The sequence below is a fragment of the Centruroides sculpturatus genome, unplaced genomic scaffold (genome assembly GCF_000671375.1).
Source record: "Centruroides sculpturatus isolate CEXI.00-Female unplaced genomic scaffold, Cexi_2.0 scaffold938, whole genome shotgun sequence".
NCBI classification, from domain to species: domain Eukaryota; kingdom Metazoa; phylum Arthropoda; class Arachnida; order Scorpiones; family Buthidae; genus Centruroides; species Centruroides sculpturatus.
The window spans coordinates 136,989-158,085 of NW_019385371.1; the positions used below are offsets into that span (position 1 = coordinate 136,989).

Consider the following 21,097-nt stretch of genomic DNA (forward strand, 5'->3'; position numbering starts at 1 on the left):
TCATGGATACATAAATGTATTGCTTATTTGATTTTTGTTTTCAAAACCATTTGCATAATACATCAAAAATCTTTGATTTTAATTAACTACAGTTTCCTGAATAAATATGTTTTTTAACAAATGTTAAAAAAGATACTGATTCAGAAAAATCTTCTGAAATGTATCATTACATAAATGGTGGTATTTGATGTTTTCACTGATACCATTTGTTTTCTAAAATTTGATTTGAAATAGACTTTTCTGTTTAGTAGCAAGTTTTTTTTAATCTATTCATTAAAAAAGTATTGTCAAGATGCAGTTTTTCTAATATTCAGATATTCTGAGAGTTAAAGTTATTATAATTTTAGCTATAAATTACTTTTTAAATTATTTTAACATATGATAATAATAATACAGCAAATCCCCCCTTAACATCATTGAGGAAAAGATATAAGTACATTTATAATCATTTACAATTGTTATGTGAAGTTACAATTCAATTTTCATTATAAATGGTAAAATTAATTCTGTGAGGTGGAAAATAAATGCTGGAGTTTGCAAATATGATTCAATTCAAATAATAACAGCTGAATTGTATGTAAAGACTTGCCAATAAACAATGAAATTGCAGTGACAACTTTAATTTTTGATGTTTTCAGCCTATTTTATTGATCTTCCTCAGGAGAAATACAAATCAAATGTCAGTTGCATTCAAGTAGAATCTGAAAAGGATAAATTTTAGTAGTTATCATTGAATTATATCTTTATATATTTAGCCAATAGTAAAACTGGTTTAATTATAACTTATGTCGTTTTCGCTTAACACTTGCAGTTTCAAAGAACCTATATACAATGTTAAGTGAGGACTTGCTAACCTTTAGTTTACTGTACCTTTGCTGTACCTTAAACTTAAATTTTAATTTTAAATTATAAAGTTATGAACAAAAAACTAAGTAAGAATAACTTAAAAATTATTTTTGATCCTTTAAAGGTTTTTACTAATATGTTTTTTAATAATTTTTTTTAAAGCTATGTTGATACAGGACAATGGCCAGATCATTTTCCTTATAGAACAAAGGCATTATTTGCATTTGAGGAAATTGATGGAGTTGATGTTTGCTTTTTTGGAATGCATGTTCAAGAATATGGATCTGATTGTGCACAACCAAATACAAGGTATAAATATTTTATGTATAATATTAAGTTATAGTATATAATCAAAAATTTTTAATTTATTATTAGTTTAATTTAGTGTTATAATTTTTGTAAGAACTTTGACCTTTTGCCTTATTATGGGTTAGTCTTATGTATAAGTGATTTAAAGTTAATCAGCATAAAATTGTGTAATATTGTGTTTTCACCTTGTAATATTCTGTTGAAAATTGCTGTTTGAAAATTTGCATGCTTGTATGTAAATCAAACTAACTAACTTTTATTTTTTGATGTGATGTTGAGAATATCAATTACTATTATTATATTATATAATAGTTATTAATTTGTTTTATGTTAAATGATTTGAGGTTATTATTAAATTTTTTTAATATATTTTCCTAAAATTTTCTTGCATCACAAAAATATGTTTCAAAAAGCAGTGCAGTATAATGTAAAGTTTGAAAATGTGATGAACTTGTAACTTTGAATATAAATGTTTCATTCATTATTTATTCGTGAATTTAATGGTATTTATATTTTTTAAATTTTTTATATTCTTTCTAATAAAAATCTAAATTACTGAAATGTTTTGATTACATAACAAAAGTTACATAACATAATAACATAATATAAACAAGTAACATAACATAATAAAAGTTTAATAAAAAGTTATACTGTAATTTTGTATATCTTATGAAACTTAAACTGATCAGTAATAAGCTATATAATATGCTTTTCAGAATTATGACAATCAGTTTTTGAAATAAACAATTTTATTAATAATGAAAGTAATAAAGAATGATGTATGAATTTATTAGATTAAATCCAATTTTTCAAATTGAAACAAAATATCAAATACTAGTAACCCGTAGACAGTCAAGTTTTTGTTCCTTTAACTGTTATTCTTTCTTTTCGACTAATTTTTTTCTTGAAATTGCTTTATTTAATTCCAGTTAAAATAATAATTGTTATTATTATCATCATCATCATCATCATTATTAAATTGTAGTTGGAAATTACAACAATTAATAGTTTTTTTTAACTGTTTTTACACATTTTTAAATGTTTTTTTTTAAATTAAATACATTTAATATATTTAGTTGACATGTATTAGATAAATATACATTATGATATTATTTTTGATAAATTATCTAATCACTTTACATTTTACTTTTCAGGAGAGTGTATATAGCTTATCTAGATAGTGTACATTTCTTTAGACCAAAGCATTTTAGAACTGCTGTTTATCATGAAATTTTACTAGGATATTTGGATTATACTAAACAATTAGGGTATGTATTTTTAAATTTTTGATTTTATGTAACATAAAAATGTATATTAAAAAAATTAATTAAAATATTTAAACAGTTGTGTAATAATAATAATATTATTATTTTTTAAATTGATAATTTTCAATGTTAAATAAAAATACTGTATGAGATAATTGGAACATAATATAATTTTTCTCTGATTTTACAAGAATTAATGAGTTATTTTGGAATTAATGTCTAAATCTCAAATAGTTTATTTAAAAATTACAGAATTTTATATTTTTACGTTTAAAAATGAATTAATTTAAATAATTTTACGTCATAAATTTAAGATTTTTTTTACTTATGAATTTTATAATTAATAACAATTTATAAGTAGTTACACTTTGCAACTTCCTCCCTATTATCCTGTACAAGTGATGGCAAATTGTGACTTGCTTGATATTTTTAAGGTCTCAGAATTGAATGTTTGGAATGCATTAGGTTTTTATAAATTATAAAAGCATATTTGATAGATTAAAAACCTTGTGTATATATATAGTATTATGAAAGCAAGGTCCTAATCATACAGATTAAAAAGTTAAATAATGTAAAATTTGTAAGCATTTTTTAAAAATATTTTAATTACCCAAATTAAGTATTTGACCCATGATTCAGAATTGATAAATTTTGAATTCAGTTCTGACCGTCAGAAAATGTGTGCTGTGTCACTATACTGTGTAATATATAAATAATTTTAAATAGCTGCAATAAAATATTTGTTTTTATGAAAGTTATGATTTATCATACATTAAATATCATTGTCATAGATGTTTTATAAAAGTTATTGTTTGTAAATATTAAAGTTTTTCTATTGTTTATTTAATTTAATGAAAATAATAATATTGTACTAAAGGCAAGCTTTGTTACATAAAGAAATCAATTTTCTTTTTATATCTAATTAAAATTATTCTTCTGTTTTTTTTAATTTACGCAGGATTTTACATAATTTCATAGGTTATATATTAATTAAAGTTAAAATATATTTTAACAAATAATTCGCATTTTGGATTTATTGATTTAATGAAAATAATTTATGTAGATCTTATGGGAAAAAATGTTAATTGTTTTACTGTGATTTCATTCAGTAGTGAATTCTTTATATAAAGCTAAATAATAACCATTTATAGTTTGAGGAAATATTAGTTTTAAAAGTAATTTATATGGTTAAAAAATATAAAAAATATTCTAATAAGTATAATTATCATCATAAATTTAATTTGACTTCATTGACAAAAAAGTTATGTCACAAATAGAATGTCTGATTACGGCAAAATTCTACATACAGCTATGTTACAGAAAGATATGTAAATGATTACAGTTCTGGCTTGATTGCATGTCAGGTAATGCCACCATATTGCCTCAAAATTGCTATCATTTTATTCTGTTATAAAGGATTGCAGAAGCTCACTGCATTCATAATTTTCAGTGTATCTGTTGTTTGAAGGACTTTGAATGGCATGCAAACCTGTACATTGTAGCCACAAACATTATGCACAGCCAACAGAATCTGAGAAAGGCAATATTGTTGGACTGATGGAAACAGGATGACTGTTTTGCTAAATTACCTGCTATCTGGACCATTCTGACTTGAGTCTGAGATGGTGTTGGGTCAGTAGATACATCAGGGCATGCATGTATTTAGGATGTGTTACAGACTATCACATCCTAGACAGACTATTTGGAGGGATGATTGTCTTATTGTGAAACAAGCAAAAACAGCTACAGGGATGTCTGTTCACTATTCAAAGATAGGTGGAAACCTCATTACAGAACTTTCTTTTCTTATACAATGGTCAGTAACTATCAGTGACAAATTTGCATGCATGGTTACAGCAATATATCCTACCATTAACATCCCAACATCATTGGCTTTGTTTGCAGTGGTGCCATGACAGAGAAGCATGAACTGTTATGGACTGGCAGAGTATTTCTATAGTGATAAATCCTGATTCTATTTGGGAATGGATGATCACCATGTTAGTGTGATAGACCACTGGTGAGCATTTCAATTACCTCTTTATGGTTGAGAGGTAAACTATTTTTACTGCTGGCATGTTATTCTGGGGAACCATTTTATATGCCATTTGGGCATAGTAGTGCCACATATGACACAGCAGGCTTTTGAGAAAATTCTGTACTTTTGTGTGTTACCTTTCATAACAAAGCTCCAAACAGCAATTTGCCAGCAAGATAATGCTTGGCTGCACAAAACTAGGTTTTTCCAGATATGTCTTTATCACACTGCCACAATCTGTGGTCTGCCTGACATTCAGATTTGTTGCACAGCATTTGTGGGACTAGGTGGGATAACAGCTTCAGCCACCCATGAGAGTAAGGGACATGGAATGGCAGTTGTAACATTTTTGGGCAAATTTGTCACAGGATAGCATACTATGTTTATATGTCTGCTAAAGGTTGCCATAAATTGTATTGTTGTACTGCAGAAAATTATTCCTTTGCTATGTTATTGTAATCAGTTATTATTATTGTAATTATTCTTGCACTAATAAAATTTAATAAGATTCCAATAATGCCTTCTTGGTGTATAACTTTGTCATTGAGTCAAATACACTCACTGACAAAAAAGTTATAGTACATTATAATTTATTATTATTATATGAATGTATATAAGTTAATTATTATTTTGCAGTGTTAAAATTATATAGCTATAGTAATTTAATATCCATCATGTTTGACTTTTACATATTTATAAACATTGAAGAAATTAAAACAAATAAAATAGAAAAAATAATTTATTTCATTTGCACTTTTGCTAAATCAGCTGAAGAAGCAAATCAAATCAGTGACCGTACAATTTCTTATTCTAATCTTGATCCATTTTTTCAATGGAAATTTTCTACTAATAGAAAGTTTATCCTTGGTCCGTTTGTACTGAATAGAGGGGTAATTAATTAACTAGAGTAATTTTAGCTGGGTGCTAAGAGTATTTATCTCCCACTGTCACTCCACTCTATCTGTTGGTATTTACACCCAATAATCTGGCTTTGAAAACTTTATTGTATAGAAATTAAACTTTGTCAAACAGGGACAATTTTTAATGTGACATAAGTCATATTTTTACCATTCTATTGTAAAATTTTGTTATGAAGTTCTTAATGTGGAAGTTTGTGTGTATGTACGAGGTGTGTCCAGAAAGTAAATAACATTTGCTTTTAAAATAAGGAAAAAAACAGTAATGATAAGAAGAAAGTTTTTTAAGTAATTAGTACGAGTAACTGGTCTTGTACTAATTACTTAATAAAACTTTCTACATAGTCACCATTATGGTTAAAGCACTTGTGGTAGCATACTAGTTTTTGCATTCCTCTGTCATAGCCTTCCATCACCAGTTCCTTCAGCCAGTTAGTGACAGCTTCTTTCACCTTTCATCTATTCTAAAATGCCCCAAATCCACCCAAAAATTCTTTCAGCTTGGAAAAGAGATAAAAGTCACTGGGGACTCTAGTGATTTTCACCTGTCAGGACTGTATGGTAGCTGACTGAAAACATCACAGCTAAATTTCTGAAGCATAGCTTCAGTGGCTGCAGTTGAGTGTAGTCATGCATTATCTTCCTTGATTAAACATTAAACACCATTTTCTTTCACTTGCTTTATTTATAATGTGATTGCCATACACTTCCATGATTTGTTAATGAATTTTGACAGGACAAACTCTCTTCATGTTTAGAAAATGAATAATACTTCACATTTGGTGGGCTTTTTGATTTTTGTACAAGTTTTAACCCTTGACAAAAAGTAACAATAATCCTGGTAATTCGAAACTCTACACATGCTAAGCCAACACATTAGAGAACAAATTGACCTTGAATCGAAGGTGGTAATTTTCCTGTGTAGAGTACTAAACGCAAATGTTCTTTACTTTCTGGGTGCCCTTCATATATAATACTGATGACTACTTATTTTAAAAAATAAACTATGAATTTATATTTATTGATAACAGTGTTCTACTCAATGTTTTATTTACTTTTTTCTCAACCACTTACAACACATTATTTTGCCAAGGAATCATCACAAACATTTTCGGTTTGTTCTACAAGCCATCCTCAAGCATTATATTACATTGTATCATTAGAATATAACATTCCAACAGAATTTTGAATATAATAAATTTAAATATGAATAAAAGAACACAAAACAATTTTGAAGAGATGAATGTTAAACAAAATCAAATTAAATTAATAATAAAATAAAATGAAAATGTAATATTACTTCTTTGACCGAAGGGCACTTTATAAATTGATATGCTTTAGTTTTTCTCCATGATGTATTTCCATGCAGATGGTATTCCTTCAGTGTCTCTAGTTTTCAGACACTTGCCTATTATCCTACTAATGTATATTTCTAATTTTTCTGTACTCATTGCTAACGATGGTGAATGCACTGGTTTTATGATGATGGCCTTCTCTCACTTTACACTTGGGCCATGGAAGACAACACAGTGCTTATTTGATGATGTATTTATGCTCTTTAAAGCATATTTCGAGATTTCTCTTTGTGACTGCGATTTATTTTTTACTTCCAACTGTTTGTTTACATATGGAATTCTATAAATTCCTGCTTTGTACTTTTTTGTTTTTTCTTTTTCATTCCTAAGAAGTCTATAAATGATGGGTGCTCTTTTGAATACAAGTTCTGATTCTTTATGATTTGCAATCTCATTCATGATGCTCTTTAAGTCTTTATCACATGTGAACTTAGATATCTTATTGCTTCTTGTTTTTGATCTTTCTTTGACTTCCTTAAATCTTTTGATAAGATCTTCGACTGATTTGTTTTTGTATCCCAATGATACAGCAATATTTTTAATTCTGTTCAGCTTTCTTATTCTGTCATTAATGCTAGAACAATATAGAAAAGTTCTTCTAATTAGTGATCAAAATGTAGAAAGTTTGTGTGTGGAGATCACTGGAGCATGACAGGATATATAGTGGGTCATGCATTGGTTTAATGTAAACTTTCGTGTATAAACTTTCTGTTCTTAGATGTGATATCAATGTCCAAGAAATGAATGCATGTTGTACTTGCTCTAATTTGAGACTCAAACTATTATCATTAATGTTAACTGTATTCAAAAATTGTTGTACCCTGATGTTACTTTTTCAAATTATAAAAATCTCAGCATATTTTTTGTATAAAACGATATCATTCGTAAAGGAAGTAAGTATATTTTTCTCTAACTTATATTGAACCAATTCACACTAAATAACTGAAATTGGGTTTCCCAAGAGTGACACCTTTTTTCTATCTGTACAATCAACCATTGAAGCTAAAGAAAGACTGGTAACTAACCAGATTTACCAGCTCCCTCAATTCATTTAGGTGGGCAGCTGCTTCAAGTTTCAACAAGATCATGAATTCCATTAGTGTTTCAAAGCACGATTCTATCTTGATGGATGGATATAAGCTCTCGAAGTCCATTACTATTCTGACTTCTTGATCTATTAGTGATAGAATGTGTAGTTCCTTTACAACTTTATATGGATCTTATACTACTAAATTGCAGTTTTCTGGTTGATTTGATAAGAAATTATGTAGTTGTTTTTCCAAAATGTACAATACATTGGTCCTCTACACTTTTCACTCACAAGACTGGTTTCTGTTATTTTTGTGTGTCTTTGGGAAAGCAAACAATCTTGGCATGTGCAGGTTGGGATTGTGGGAACTTTTTAGGAATGATAATATGGAAATAGGATGTGTTTCTTTCAATTTTTAATCTCTTACGAAACATAAAATCAAATTTAATTAATAATAAAATATTTTTTTTGATATCTTATGTAACTGTAAAATTGTTCTGTTCTTTTATTCACATTTAAATTTATTGTATTTGAAATTCCATTGGAATGTTATATTTAATGATAGAATATAATATAATGCTTGAGGACGGTTTGTAGAACAAGCCAAAACGTTCCTGATTATTAAATGTTTTCCTTAGCAAATAATGTGTTGTATGTGTTTTTTTTTTTTAATTTACCTTTATATTCATTTATAATAATTAGGTGTATCTTTAAAATTACATAGATAATTAGTAGATATTTGTTAGTAATCATAATATTGATAGCATAATATAATTTGATATTTAATATACATTACAGATATACAATGGCTCATATTTGGGCTTGCCCTCCAAGTGAAGGTGATGACTACATATTTCATTGCCATCCTGCTGAACAAAAAATACCAAAGCCAAAGAGATTACAAGAATGGTATAAGAAAATGTTAGATAAGGGTATTATTGAGAGAATAGTTTTGGATTACAAAGTAAGAATGTTATTATTTAGTATTATACATTTAATTTGATTGTATTTGACTTCTATGGTTTTACAATAAAAAATATTTTTTAAGGATATTTTAAAACAAGCAACAGAAGATAATTTAAGTAGTGCAGCTGAATTGCCATATTTTGAAGGAGACTTTTGGCCAAATGTTTTAGAAGAAAGCATTAAAGAATTGGATCAAGAGGAGGAGGAAAAGCGTAAAGCTGCAGAGGCATCTGCAGCAGCCGCTGCTGCAGCTGCTGCTTCTGAAGCACCCGGTGAAGGCGAACCTGACATAGCAGATGTGAGCTTTAGTTTTCATTTTTGAATATATTTCTATTTTAAATAATTTTCTTTAAATATTATACCTTATAATTTAAAATTCTTAAGTGAATAGAAAATTTTCCTAAAATAGATGGTTGTTTATGACATAATTATTTGGCAATTGAGGTTTCTTCAGAAGTATCATTTACTAAACACTATTAGGTCTTATTAGAAAGACCTATAAGAAATTTACATGCATAAATGCATGATTTTTAATTTTTAATAAAATATTTAGTGTTTATTTAGATCACCTGGGTGAATTTTAAGTGATATTGCATTTTAAAGTATATTTATTGCTTTCTTCTCATCTATTAAACATTGTTTATATTGTAATAGTTGTAAATATAATTTAAATACTTTTGCTCTTATTTCTTCTCATTTTTCTCTGCATTAATTTTGTGTATTCCAAATTTTGTGAAAATAAAGCTTTAGTTTCTGGATTTGTCACCAATGGATTTTCTCCTTCAGGTTATACAAAGGAATAAGTGTGTAGTTTTGAGGTATAAATTGTTTTTTGTTTTTAAGAATTCATACTGCTGCTGTTGAAAATATGATAGCATCAGTTGTTAAACAACAAACATCTAGTTTGTTGGTGTACTGAAATATGCTTGCATGAGAGAGAACATATTGAACATCTGCTCTTTAATTAATTATCAAACATTATCAGGCCACTTGATTTGATAGAATACTTTGTCTTGTTAATCATGTATCTCTTTATTGTTGAATTGCTAATAATGAAATTGCTAACATGACTTTTAAAGCATTGTCTTTACTAAACCATATTGTATAAGAAGTTTTTTATATTCATTATTTACTCTACACAAACTTTTATCATTTCCTGTCTGGTTGCCTTTACCTTTTGAAACACACATTTATACATATAGTTTGAATTAAAATAGAATATTTTTACTGTTGACATAGTTTTATTCCAATAAAACCAATTTTTTTAGGTGGTTTTACATTATTACTCCATAATGTTTAAGTGAGAAATGAATTTTAGGCAATATTCTATTTAAAATGTATTTATAATTTCTCTTCAGTAATATTGAATTCATTTTTGGGTTTTATGATTCTTAATTGTAATTTTTTTTAACATTTCTTTTTTTTTTCAAAGCATTAATAATTTTATACAGTTAATGTAAAAGAATTTTCTTAATATGAAATAATTTCAAAAATGTCCACCTTCACATTTTTTGGGTCTGTAACATAAAGGCTGTGAATACAGCTGATTTTGAAACTAATCTTTAATTTTCATGCCCTCTTTTAGGCATTTTTGTTTTGTGGCTAGTTTAGAAATTTATAACAATCAACATTGAAAAGAGCAGGAATAAAAAAAATACATAAGACAATGTGCTTAGCTAACTGTTTAAAAGATGGATTTAGCAATTTTGAAGTATACATATTATATATATTATTTCAAGATGTATACTATATATATATTGTATACATCTTGAAATAATAAAAAATAATCTATTCAGTCAAAGGAAAAAATACATTTTTTTAAAAAAATTTCTTTACTTATGAGATATTCATTTGAATAACATTATTCTTTTATTTAATGTTAAAATATTAAAAAATTTAAAATTAGTCTTGTTATTTATATAAACATTTAATAGTAAAATTAATAGGATTGACCAATTTGTTGATTAATCCATCTTTATTTTTGAATCATGCATATTACAAAATGAGATATTTCCAGCTTTAGAATTAACCATTTTATAAATACTAAAATTCTCACTTTCCAGATTCACTGATTAAAAAAAATGTTTTCAGCTATCTTCAGTGGCCTTGTGTCAGATTAAGGAGATTCTATATTGAATCTTTAGTTAGTTTTTAATCAGTGAATGCTAGAAAGTGAGAGGAAGGTGTAAATTTTAGTATTTAAAATGAGATGGAATTTGAAAATCTGAATTGCTGTTTTTAGCTAAGACATGTGAAATGAAAATAAACTTTGAAATCTTAATGATATTTACTGGTTAAATATCATCTATTTCTATTGAAGTTTACAGTCAAATATTTCATGTTAAGAATATTTTTACTATTCTGTTGTCATTTGATAAAATAACAGTTCAGATGTCTGTCTTAATTTATTTTATTACTGAATTTCTTTTAACATTTGTTTTGCTATTTATGCAAACAAATGTTAGTAAATATATTAGTTACAAAAATTTTAATTTTTTATCTATCTGACACCACTTGTGATTTAATTTCTCTCTTTATGCCTTTTTTTTAACGTAGTATATAAAAATTGAAATTTTCTTACATTAAAATGAATATCTTATACAATTTAATTAAAATGTTTTAATGTCCTAGACTTACTACAACATATAAATTTTCGTCTACAAGTACGTATTTTCTAATATCAGGACTTATTATCTGTAAAGCCAGTATAATAAGTCCTGATAATAGAAAATACGTACTTGAAGACAAAAAGTCTTATATAATAAAGACTTCATACGTAGTTATGCGATTAAAAATCTTGATTGCACAAGGTTTTTAATATTTCAGATTGAAACAATATTACAGAAATAAAGAGAAAATTGTTAAATCAGTGTTACATATAAGGTTGTACGGTAAATGCTTTATGATATTATGGTAATGGATATGGAGTTTTTTTGTAATCTTAGGGTTAATATGTTGAATAAGTTATTACTGTAAGCATGCGATGTCTTCGTGAATCACAAAACTAATTGGAATTACATCCTTAAAGAATTTTCTGGCGGATAAGACTCGATTGTTCAGTACACCATTGCAAACTTCTGATTTTACTGTGACCATAATACAGTGGAACCCCGGTTAACGAACGTAATCCGTTCCACGAGTCCGTTCGTTAACCGAATTGTTCGTTAACCGAGGCAATTTTTTCCATAGAAATTAATGCAAATACAATTAATCCGTTCTAGCCGTCAGTATTTTTTGTAATTTTATTTGTAAAATGGGGTTTCTTTAATGAAAATATAGGAAAACGCGCTCACAAACAGTCGATCAAGGTTAAATTTTCGGAAAAAAGAAAAAATTTGACGGGTATAAAAACATCACATACGATCGTCAAAGTTCTAAAATGACAGATAGCAGGAACAATAGGCTAAATTATGAGCGAAAGGCTTATAGGTTTATCAACAATCTCTTATCAGAGTCGACGAACANTGCATCGTCTAATATACGAAGAATCATCATAAGTAATATATAAAAATTATATGATAAAAATAGAATAATAATTAAAATGATTAAAAGTTAATTAGACATTAATTTTGAAAACAATATTATAACAAAAAAAACAAAAATATAAATATATAAATAAATAACGATATTATAAAGTATAATAGACACCGCGCGACAACTTCAGCGCGATAAAGTTATTGCGACACTCGCTATCGGCAACGGCGACAAATTAATTGACGTTTTTTTACCCCCTCCGTGAGTCGCATGGGTCTGTCATACCCATGCGACTCGTAAAGCATTTTTTTTCTAAAAAATGAGCGTTGCTATGCAAAAAATTTTAACAGCATGTTAATCTAATTAAAAAGTTTGAGGAATATTAATTTTTTCAAATTTTTCAAAAAATATTTAATAGTAAAAAATTTTGACTGAAAATCGCGTCGGGTCTGTCAGACCCATGCGACTAACAGAAGGTTAATGTAGCTATGTAATTCATATAATCCTGGAATAGAATTGTCAAATTTTTATAAGAGCAAGTTAAATGCATATTGGCTTAAAATCACAATTTCAAGGCTTTCGAAATAGAAAAATATTCAAAATTTTTAATGGTCCTGTTCAATTTATATATTGTAGTTATAAAATATTGTATATAGTTTAGGTTATATGTTGGCAAAGATTGAATATTCTGTGGTTTCTTCCATTTTTGACAAAATTTTCAGGAAGCTTTTTTTCAACAAAATTTTTGATATAACCAGTTTTACAAATTCTAATATATTTGCAATAAAAAATATCAAAATATAATTGTGAAAGTATTGAAAAACTAATGGGCATTTCCTGAAAGAATATTTATGTTATTCAAGCAAAAAATATTTATTAAGAGGAACATATCTAAGATGCCAAATATAGAAAAGTTTGTGACTTTTTGCTTTCAGAAAAAGAAAATTGATCATGTTCAAATATATATACAAATTGCTTTTTGTATTGAGAGAAAAAATATACTAGTCTTGATTTAAAATAATTCATTTGTGTGTTCTTGTTGAGGTCTATTTCCTAGTTCTAGACTATACTTATATCAATATTAATATCTATCCTATTTATTATCTTGGTTATACATCTTATAACACCAGTTTGATGCAGTTTGGCTCAAGAGGTCCTTGTGCCAAAAAATCTAACCGTTTAACCATATTCTGTAATATATTTTTTTAAAAATATTTTAAAGGTTCTTTATTTATTCTCAGTTTGACAATAAATGTCTGTGAGTAGTTTTTTTTTTTTTTTTTTGAAAATTATATGATGTAGGTACACAAATTATCATTATTAAAATATTTAGTATAATTAAAACATTCAATATCATGCATATTTTAATTAAACTGAATTATCGTGATGATGATGTCTATACATACATCATTTTACTGATGACCTCTATGTTCAATACACTTTGCTCAAACTCATAAGAATATTTGGTTTATGCTACTTCCATACAGTTTCTATTATTGTATTGCATCATTTTTGTTTTGTTCTATTGTATTTTGTGACTTTGTAGTGCTATTTGATATATTTACTTGTCAAATTTTTTATCATTGTATTTTAAATGATTTTATCATAATGTAATTGATTTTAATATAATACAATTAATTGGAATCAGAAACTTAAAATACTGTGGTGTATGAAAATGGTCAAACATTATCAATATGTTTTCTTTTAATCTTATGTGCCATTCTGGTTTTTTCACCACTGGTTTTATATATATTTGTAACTATTTTTTTCTTTCTTATGAGGATATTATGTGGTTTTTGAAATTTTGGCATATCATGGATATAGAAGTAACATTTTGTTAGCCTTTCCTATAATATTTCTTGCATGTGTTGGTTACAGACTACATGGAAAAAGAGAAATTAATAATTTATGAAAGATGTTTGCATTATTGGTTGTATGACATCTAAATTTAAGGAATTTCATGTGTGTGTCTAGATTTGTCAATATCATACAAACAATGAGATAAGTGGCCTTCTTCAGGTATTTCTTTTAAGAGCCCAAAAACATTTGTTTGCTGTTAATAGCTCTCTACTGGAGGTAGTGTTTGAAGTGTAAGGTAATAAATAATTATTAAGAAATTTCTTAATTCTTTAAATTCAACCATTATGTATTTAACCATAAACTCGAAATTTGTCTTACAATTGAACACATTAGTTCTTTACAAAAAATTAATAGTTCTATTTGCAGAAAACAAAGATAGAATTGTAATTATCTTGTTCATTTTTATATTGATTTTCAGTTTTGATGTTTTAGTGCATAAATCTATCTGGTAGTCTATCTTAAAGTATGTTTGTAGTCTGTCTTTGTTGGGAATAACTGTATCAGTGAAAGCATATTGTTTTATTTTCAATATTCTATTGTTGTGCTGTCTGTCCTGCTCCAATGAAATATGAGAATTGTTTTACACCAATATAATATATGACCATCGTCATAAATACTGTAACAGTCTGTTCTGGTAAATGAAATTTGAACTTGATAATAGCAAACTGAAATGATCGAAAATAACGTTTAGATTGTCATTTCATAAATTATAAAAGGATATTTATATTATTTATAAAAATAGGTAATCATTAAGCAGAGCTCTACTGTAGATGTTTGTGTATATTATGGTCTTATATTATCAAACTTATAAATTCCCAGCACACCAAAATATTAACCAAACATTGAAAAAATACAAAGTTTACAATATATGAGGCTAGAAAAATATTGTTTCAAGTTACAGATCCACTAAAAGGAGGTAAAATTAGATTGATTTGATAGTACCTAGGGAAAAAATCTATTATTCTGAGAAATCTGTTGTTCTATGATTCATTAAAACTACAGTGGTACCTCAGGATACAAAATTAATCCGTTCCGAAACTGAGATCGTATCATGAAAATGTCGTAAGGTGAATCATTTTCCCCCATACGATTACATGTAAAACCAAAGAATTCGTTCCAACACGAAAAACACACTCAAATTAAAGCTAAGTAGTACATTAAAAAAAATAACTATAATAAGGAAAACACTGAAAAATGCATTTTGTAGTTGTAAATGTATAAATAACCATAATAGAATAATAATTGATTAAAAAAAATGTATTTTTATTTGCACTTTACCTTTGAGGATATACGACTGTGGAGGTGTAAACTGATGAAGGGAGAAGGGAAATGATACTAAAACTTAACTTACATAACATAATGTAACAATAACTTAAAAATAACTTAGATATATAAAACAACAATAATTTTTTTTAATTTTTATTCATTGCTTTTTGCTTTCTTTCCTTCACTTCCACCAGCATTTTCACTGGATAGTGGTTGCTTGGTAAAATATCTATCCAAAGAAGTTTGGCTTTGCCTACTTTTTAAAATGTTTCTAAAATGACTTAGGCAAATGTCATTAAACTGAGCAGCAATATGGCCAGTGTGAATCTTTTCGGGATGTTTCTTTTCTATAAAATCAGTCACTTTCTGATAATACCTCAAGATTTCCTCTATCGAGCGAGATCCTTCCACGATGAAGCAAACACACAGATTGAGATCAATAAACAGAAGTGAATAAAAAATGGCGCTGTGAACTAATGTAACATCATATGGTGAGTTTTTGTTCTTACCGTGGAGCAAAAATATGTTCGAATTTCATGTCATATCCTGAAAATTTCGTATGCTCGGGTGTTTGTATTCTGAGGTACCACTATAGATTATACTGTATATGAATACAGTAGAGCATTGATTATCTGAATCAATTGGGGACTGGAGTTGTTCGGAAAATTGATTTTTCGGATAACGGACTATGTACGAAAAAATATATTAACCTATCCTATATTGAAATTCGTTCAAATCCTGGCATGTCCTTAAGTACCCTCTGATGGTCGCACCAGTGCTGCCAGCTAAAACACGCACCAACAAAAATAATATTTGAGTAGCCCAAGACATAGCCGAAGATTGCAGTGTCACAGCACTAGCGGAAATTTAAATTTGCCAACTGGAAAGCTTTCGGTTGAGGCAATTTATATATACAGAGCTGGTCAAGATAACAAAAGTATTAACAATAAAGACGAGTTATCCCTATGGCAAGTGCTTATATATGACGGATAGAAAAATCTGGAAAACAAAATTTTTTTTGCTTCCAAGGAATGCGCATGCCCGTTGATGATGACAGACACAGGAGTTATTGATTCGATAATCAAGACTCTTTCAAATTTTCTGTTTTCCATCGAATGTTTTTATAATTTTCTGTTACTCAACTGAAGAAGAACCTTAGGACGGTTCGGAAACGTTTGTGGGAACTTTTTTAAAAATCGCATCATAAAAGATTTGTGGATGTAAATTTATGATTGATTAATTTCTATTTTATCTATTTTATTGTTCAATGAATTTAAATGTATAAAAACTAACAGTGAATTGCTTAACTTTTCCAGCAAATTTTAAATTCTAGTGGTGCTATCTGTTACAATATTTCATTTGAAAAAACTGTTTACATTTTTAATTGTTATAAAATGACAAAAAGCTTAATGTTGAAGGTAGGGATGGGTTTTATAAAAAAAATTGCAAAATGCTAATAATGAGCAAAATCATCATTGAGTCTAATCCTACTGGAGATATGACACACAACCCCTTTATCTTTTCACCTCCTTGACCTTTAATTACTGAAATTTAATAGCATGAATCTTTCTAATACACAAACCTTCCTGCAAAATTTCAGAAATTTTCAAAAGCACAGGTGTTATTAAGCTTCAAACAGGGTAAACAAAATTGTGCCAAACAGGTTAACATCCATACATGTAGAAAAAAAACTGAATGTTTTTGCATTTCTCAATGTTTTAAGTCCAAAAATGTAAAAATCTTGGGGGGAGGTCATTTTTTTAACTGATTGCCATACTTTCCTTCTGTTATCTAAAACAGAGCCAAGAAAGTAAAAATAGGAGTCCATGACTTTTTTCGATATACAAAGGTATTACAGTGAAAATGTTCATGCTCTCTGATGTGACGAATTTAGGCCTAGGGGTCAAAAATAAAAACAATATTACATGTGCCTATGGAAAATAGGCACAAAAGTAATAAAACACAAGAACAAAGCAATTGCCATCGATTGCTTTGTTTCTTAGATCTCTTTGTACCTAGCCAGTGATCATGTCTCCCGTGGCCTGCAGGTACAAGGATAGCCTCTTTTGTGGCAGGAAGTACAAAATTAACCTGTCTCCATCCATCAGGTACTGTACTGTACAAGGATTGCCTCTTCTATGCCAAACAGGTGCAGGGATTGCTTTTTTCCTTCTGGCTTTCTTCAATTCTTTTGTGATATGACAAAGTCATGCAATGTCCTAGTATAGTAATATAATAGTAAATTTTTTGGCTGTATTACAAACTCTCAATTTAACTGGATATTTTTCTTTGTATCAGTAATTTTGAATATTATCGAATATTATCAATATTTTTAACTGTGAATTCTTCAAATCATTTGAAAATTACTGTCTTGAAATATCTTTTTACGTATAATCAGCATCTAGAAGTTATGATTATCATCACATTCGAATTGAATTTCATGCTTTATATTATTTGTATGTTATTTAGTAATTTTGCTTAAAATGGATCGCAAAGTAAGTTATTTATGAGACTATTGTACATTTCTAATTTGCTATTTCTTTCTCTCTTTAAAAAAAATGTAATTAGGATATTGTCTACATTTGTCATTTGTATGTGTCCACTTCAAATTTTCTTCCATTGTAATACCTGTAATGTTATGCATTGTGGGTGGTGATATCCTGTCCTAATCTTTAACTAGATTTTTCAGTTTTTGTCAGTTTGATTACATGATTGACAAGGGTTGTTTTTCACAAAACTGGACTTCAGCACTGTCTTAGAGAGACTGTGATTAATTTAATATTATCATCTGTTCAAATCTTGCATACTACTAATTTTGTATGGTATTCATTTTAATATGAATATTTTTGTTTACTGTTTTATTATTATTTAGAACTGTTCCATAAGCTTAAATTTTTTAAAATTTATTAGTTTCCAGAAATAATAATTTGGAATCATTATTATGAATGTTAAATATATTTTTTCTAATATGTAATAAATATTTTGGATTAAAATATTATTCATATATATTTAATCAATCATTCTTCAAGCAACATTTAAACAAAAAAAATTTTAATAAATGTTTTCAATAACTTTTTACATATTTTCAAATTCAGAATATAAATTAAAATGTTATTTGTTTTACTTATGCATTAAATGTTTTTATCTTTTCAGGATTTTGATCTCTGCATAACTTGCTTCAATAAAGATAATCATCCTCATAAAATGGATAGGTTAGGATTTGATCTAGATGACGGATCTTCGACAACTGATCAGAAACAAACTAATCCTCAGGAATCACGTCGTTTATCAATCCAACGCTGCATACAGTCATTAGTTCATGCTTGCCAATGCCGAGATGCAAACTGCCGACTGCCAAGTTGCCAAAAAATGAAACGGGTTGTGCAACATGCAAAGAGCTGCAAGAGAAAAACAAATGGTGGATGTCCAATTTGCAAGCAGTTGATTGCTTTATGTTGCTATCATGCCAAACATTGTCAAGTAAGTTATAAATATTTTAAAAGTTCCACCACATGATTAATTTAATGTTGTTATTAAATGTTTGAAGTATTAAAGTAAATAATTATATTTTAGACAACTAAAAAATATACAAACTGTCATATTATCAGCAAAAGTTTAAAGATTACAAAAATTTCATCATAAATGTCATTGAGAAAATGATTATTAAACGTGTACTTTTTAGCTGTTTTAATATATAATGGGGCTTTGGTGTATTATTCTCAACTAATTAGAAGTTTTTAGAATTATTTATGTATTTAGTGTTTATATCAGGAAATATTTTGAAAAAGTCAGTTCCATTTAAATAATAAACTTGTAAGTAAATGTTTATTAAAATCACTAATTGCCTATGAATTATATACTATGCAAGATTGTATGGCTTAATTAGATTAGATAAAATTCTATTCAAATAAATGGAATAGAATTTTATAGTTTGTTTAAAAAAAAAGACATCTATAACATTTTTTATTACATTATTTTATATATTCTACAAATTTTATGACAGTATAAATACAGTAAACAGTTGTATTTATTGTTAAATGTATTATTAATGATGATATGATTGATGAATGTACATCAGAACATAGAAAAGGGGGAGAAAAATTATAGAATTAGAAGAGGAGACAATATAAGAAATTCAGATAATATGTAACATGTTTAGTAATTTAAACAACAAAATTTGTCATTTTGTAGTGTTAAACTCAAATTTAAAATCTAATTTAAATACATATAAATCAGATCTTTTTTTAAATATTTGATTTACATATAATAAATTATTTTCTGTAANGTTTTAATATATTAATTTTGTGACATTATACATGTGAATTCTTTAAAATAAGAATGTGTGTGTATGTGCAAATGTATAAATGTATTTTACAAGGCACGAGAATTAAATTTCAGGAGTAAGAATAATACAGCATAAAAAAGCATTAGGAACGAGATTCAGTATATTTTTTAACAATTGACTAGTCCAATTGCTTTTTTATATAAGCTCTTTCATAAATCATTCATGTTTACATGAATTTGTATTAGAATTTTCTACACAAATTTTTATATTGTGGAAATCATTGACATTGTTTAAATAATGCTGCAAAAGCCAATGATATGTTTTACTAGACGTTGGATAAATATAATTTGAAGGTTAAAAATACGATAAAAGTAAGAGTATTGTAACAGTATGTTCTGTCACCTGCATATTTTTGGATGATTTTCCAAATTTAGAGATGGAGGTCTTGAAGATAACAAACACAAGAAAATCATTGGTCTATATTCCAGAAGTATTTGAAAAAAATTTGATTTGATTATCAAGTAACTTCATATGATAGAAGAACAATTTCATATTTAAAATCTTTGTAGTTAATGCAATTACGTAATTGCATTAACTACAAAGATGAAATCGCTCTATCGACGGCCTGGCAGGCCCTAATAGATAAATCTCTAAGATAGAGCACACCATGCATAACGCGCAAGTCCGTAGTGACGTCATCAGGTTGGGACATTGTTCTGGATCGTATTTCGTAACAACTTTGAACCGCATTCCTTTAGAGGATCGTTACCTGAAGAAGAACCGTAACGGTTCAAAAACATTTGTAACTGTTGTAGAGTGTGATGATATGTGCACCGGTAAAAGGTTTATAGATACGAGTTGGATTACAGTAATACAGTACAGATATTCCACCATTTTTTATAAAATGTAATGTTTATAAGAAGAGTTTGTGGCAGTAAATTTTTTAAAATGTTGCCAATATTAACTGTTAGAATAAAAAAAAATTTAGCATCTATAGTTTATTTTGAAAAATATCATAAACTTTTTTAACCCTCCGTAAGTCGCTAGGAATGGGGCCCTTACTTGAGTCGCATGGGTCTTACAGACCCAGTGTTTTTAATATGAAATAATTCAATTTTATCTATCGCGTAAAGAAACTACAGTTTCTTAGTTGGATTCTGCGCTTTGTTTTCTATCTAGTGATATAAATTACTTGCGTATTGACAAAATGAATTTATTAATATTTATTTTTATGTAATTCGATACGAAAAACGCAAAAAAATAAACATATCAAATTTCAACTCGCTGTAATTTATCTCCTGTTTCACCGATTGCCATCGGGTTTGTTTGTAAGTGGGGAAGAAATATGACACTTTCAAGCGAAGTGAGTAGAACTTTTGCACTACTGCGAGAAAATTTGTCAACCGACCCCGCGTTACCCCCTACCGCGAAAGTCAATAAACGTTAATTGTTTTATGACTCTATTTTCAACACTTCTTTTCTGAGT

At 27.7% G+C, this 21,097-nt stretch overlaps 1 protein-coding gene across 1 annotated transcript in view; it reads left to right on the top strand.

Annotated features, from left to right (window-relative positions):
- LOC111638244 (histone acetyltransferase p300-like) overlaps positions 1 to 21,097 on the top strand; it is a 36,054-nt gene that overhangs the window by 7,634 nt on the left and 7,323 nt on the right. Inside the window, exons 6-8 of the mRNA XM_023383903.1 lie at positions 8,559 to 8,724; positions 8,809 to 9,045; positions 18,474 to 18,806. Coding sequence (XP_023239671.1) covers positions 8,559 to 8,724; positions 8,809 to 9,045; positions 18,474 to 18,806 — 736 coding nt within the window. The remainder of the gene's footprint in view (positions 1 to 8,558; positions 8,725 to 8,808; positions 9,046 to 18,473; positions 18,807 to 21,097) is intronic.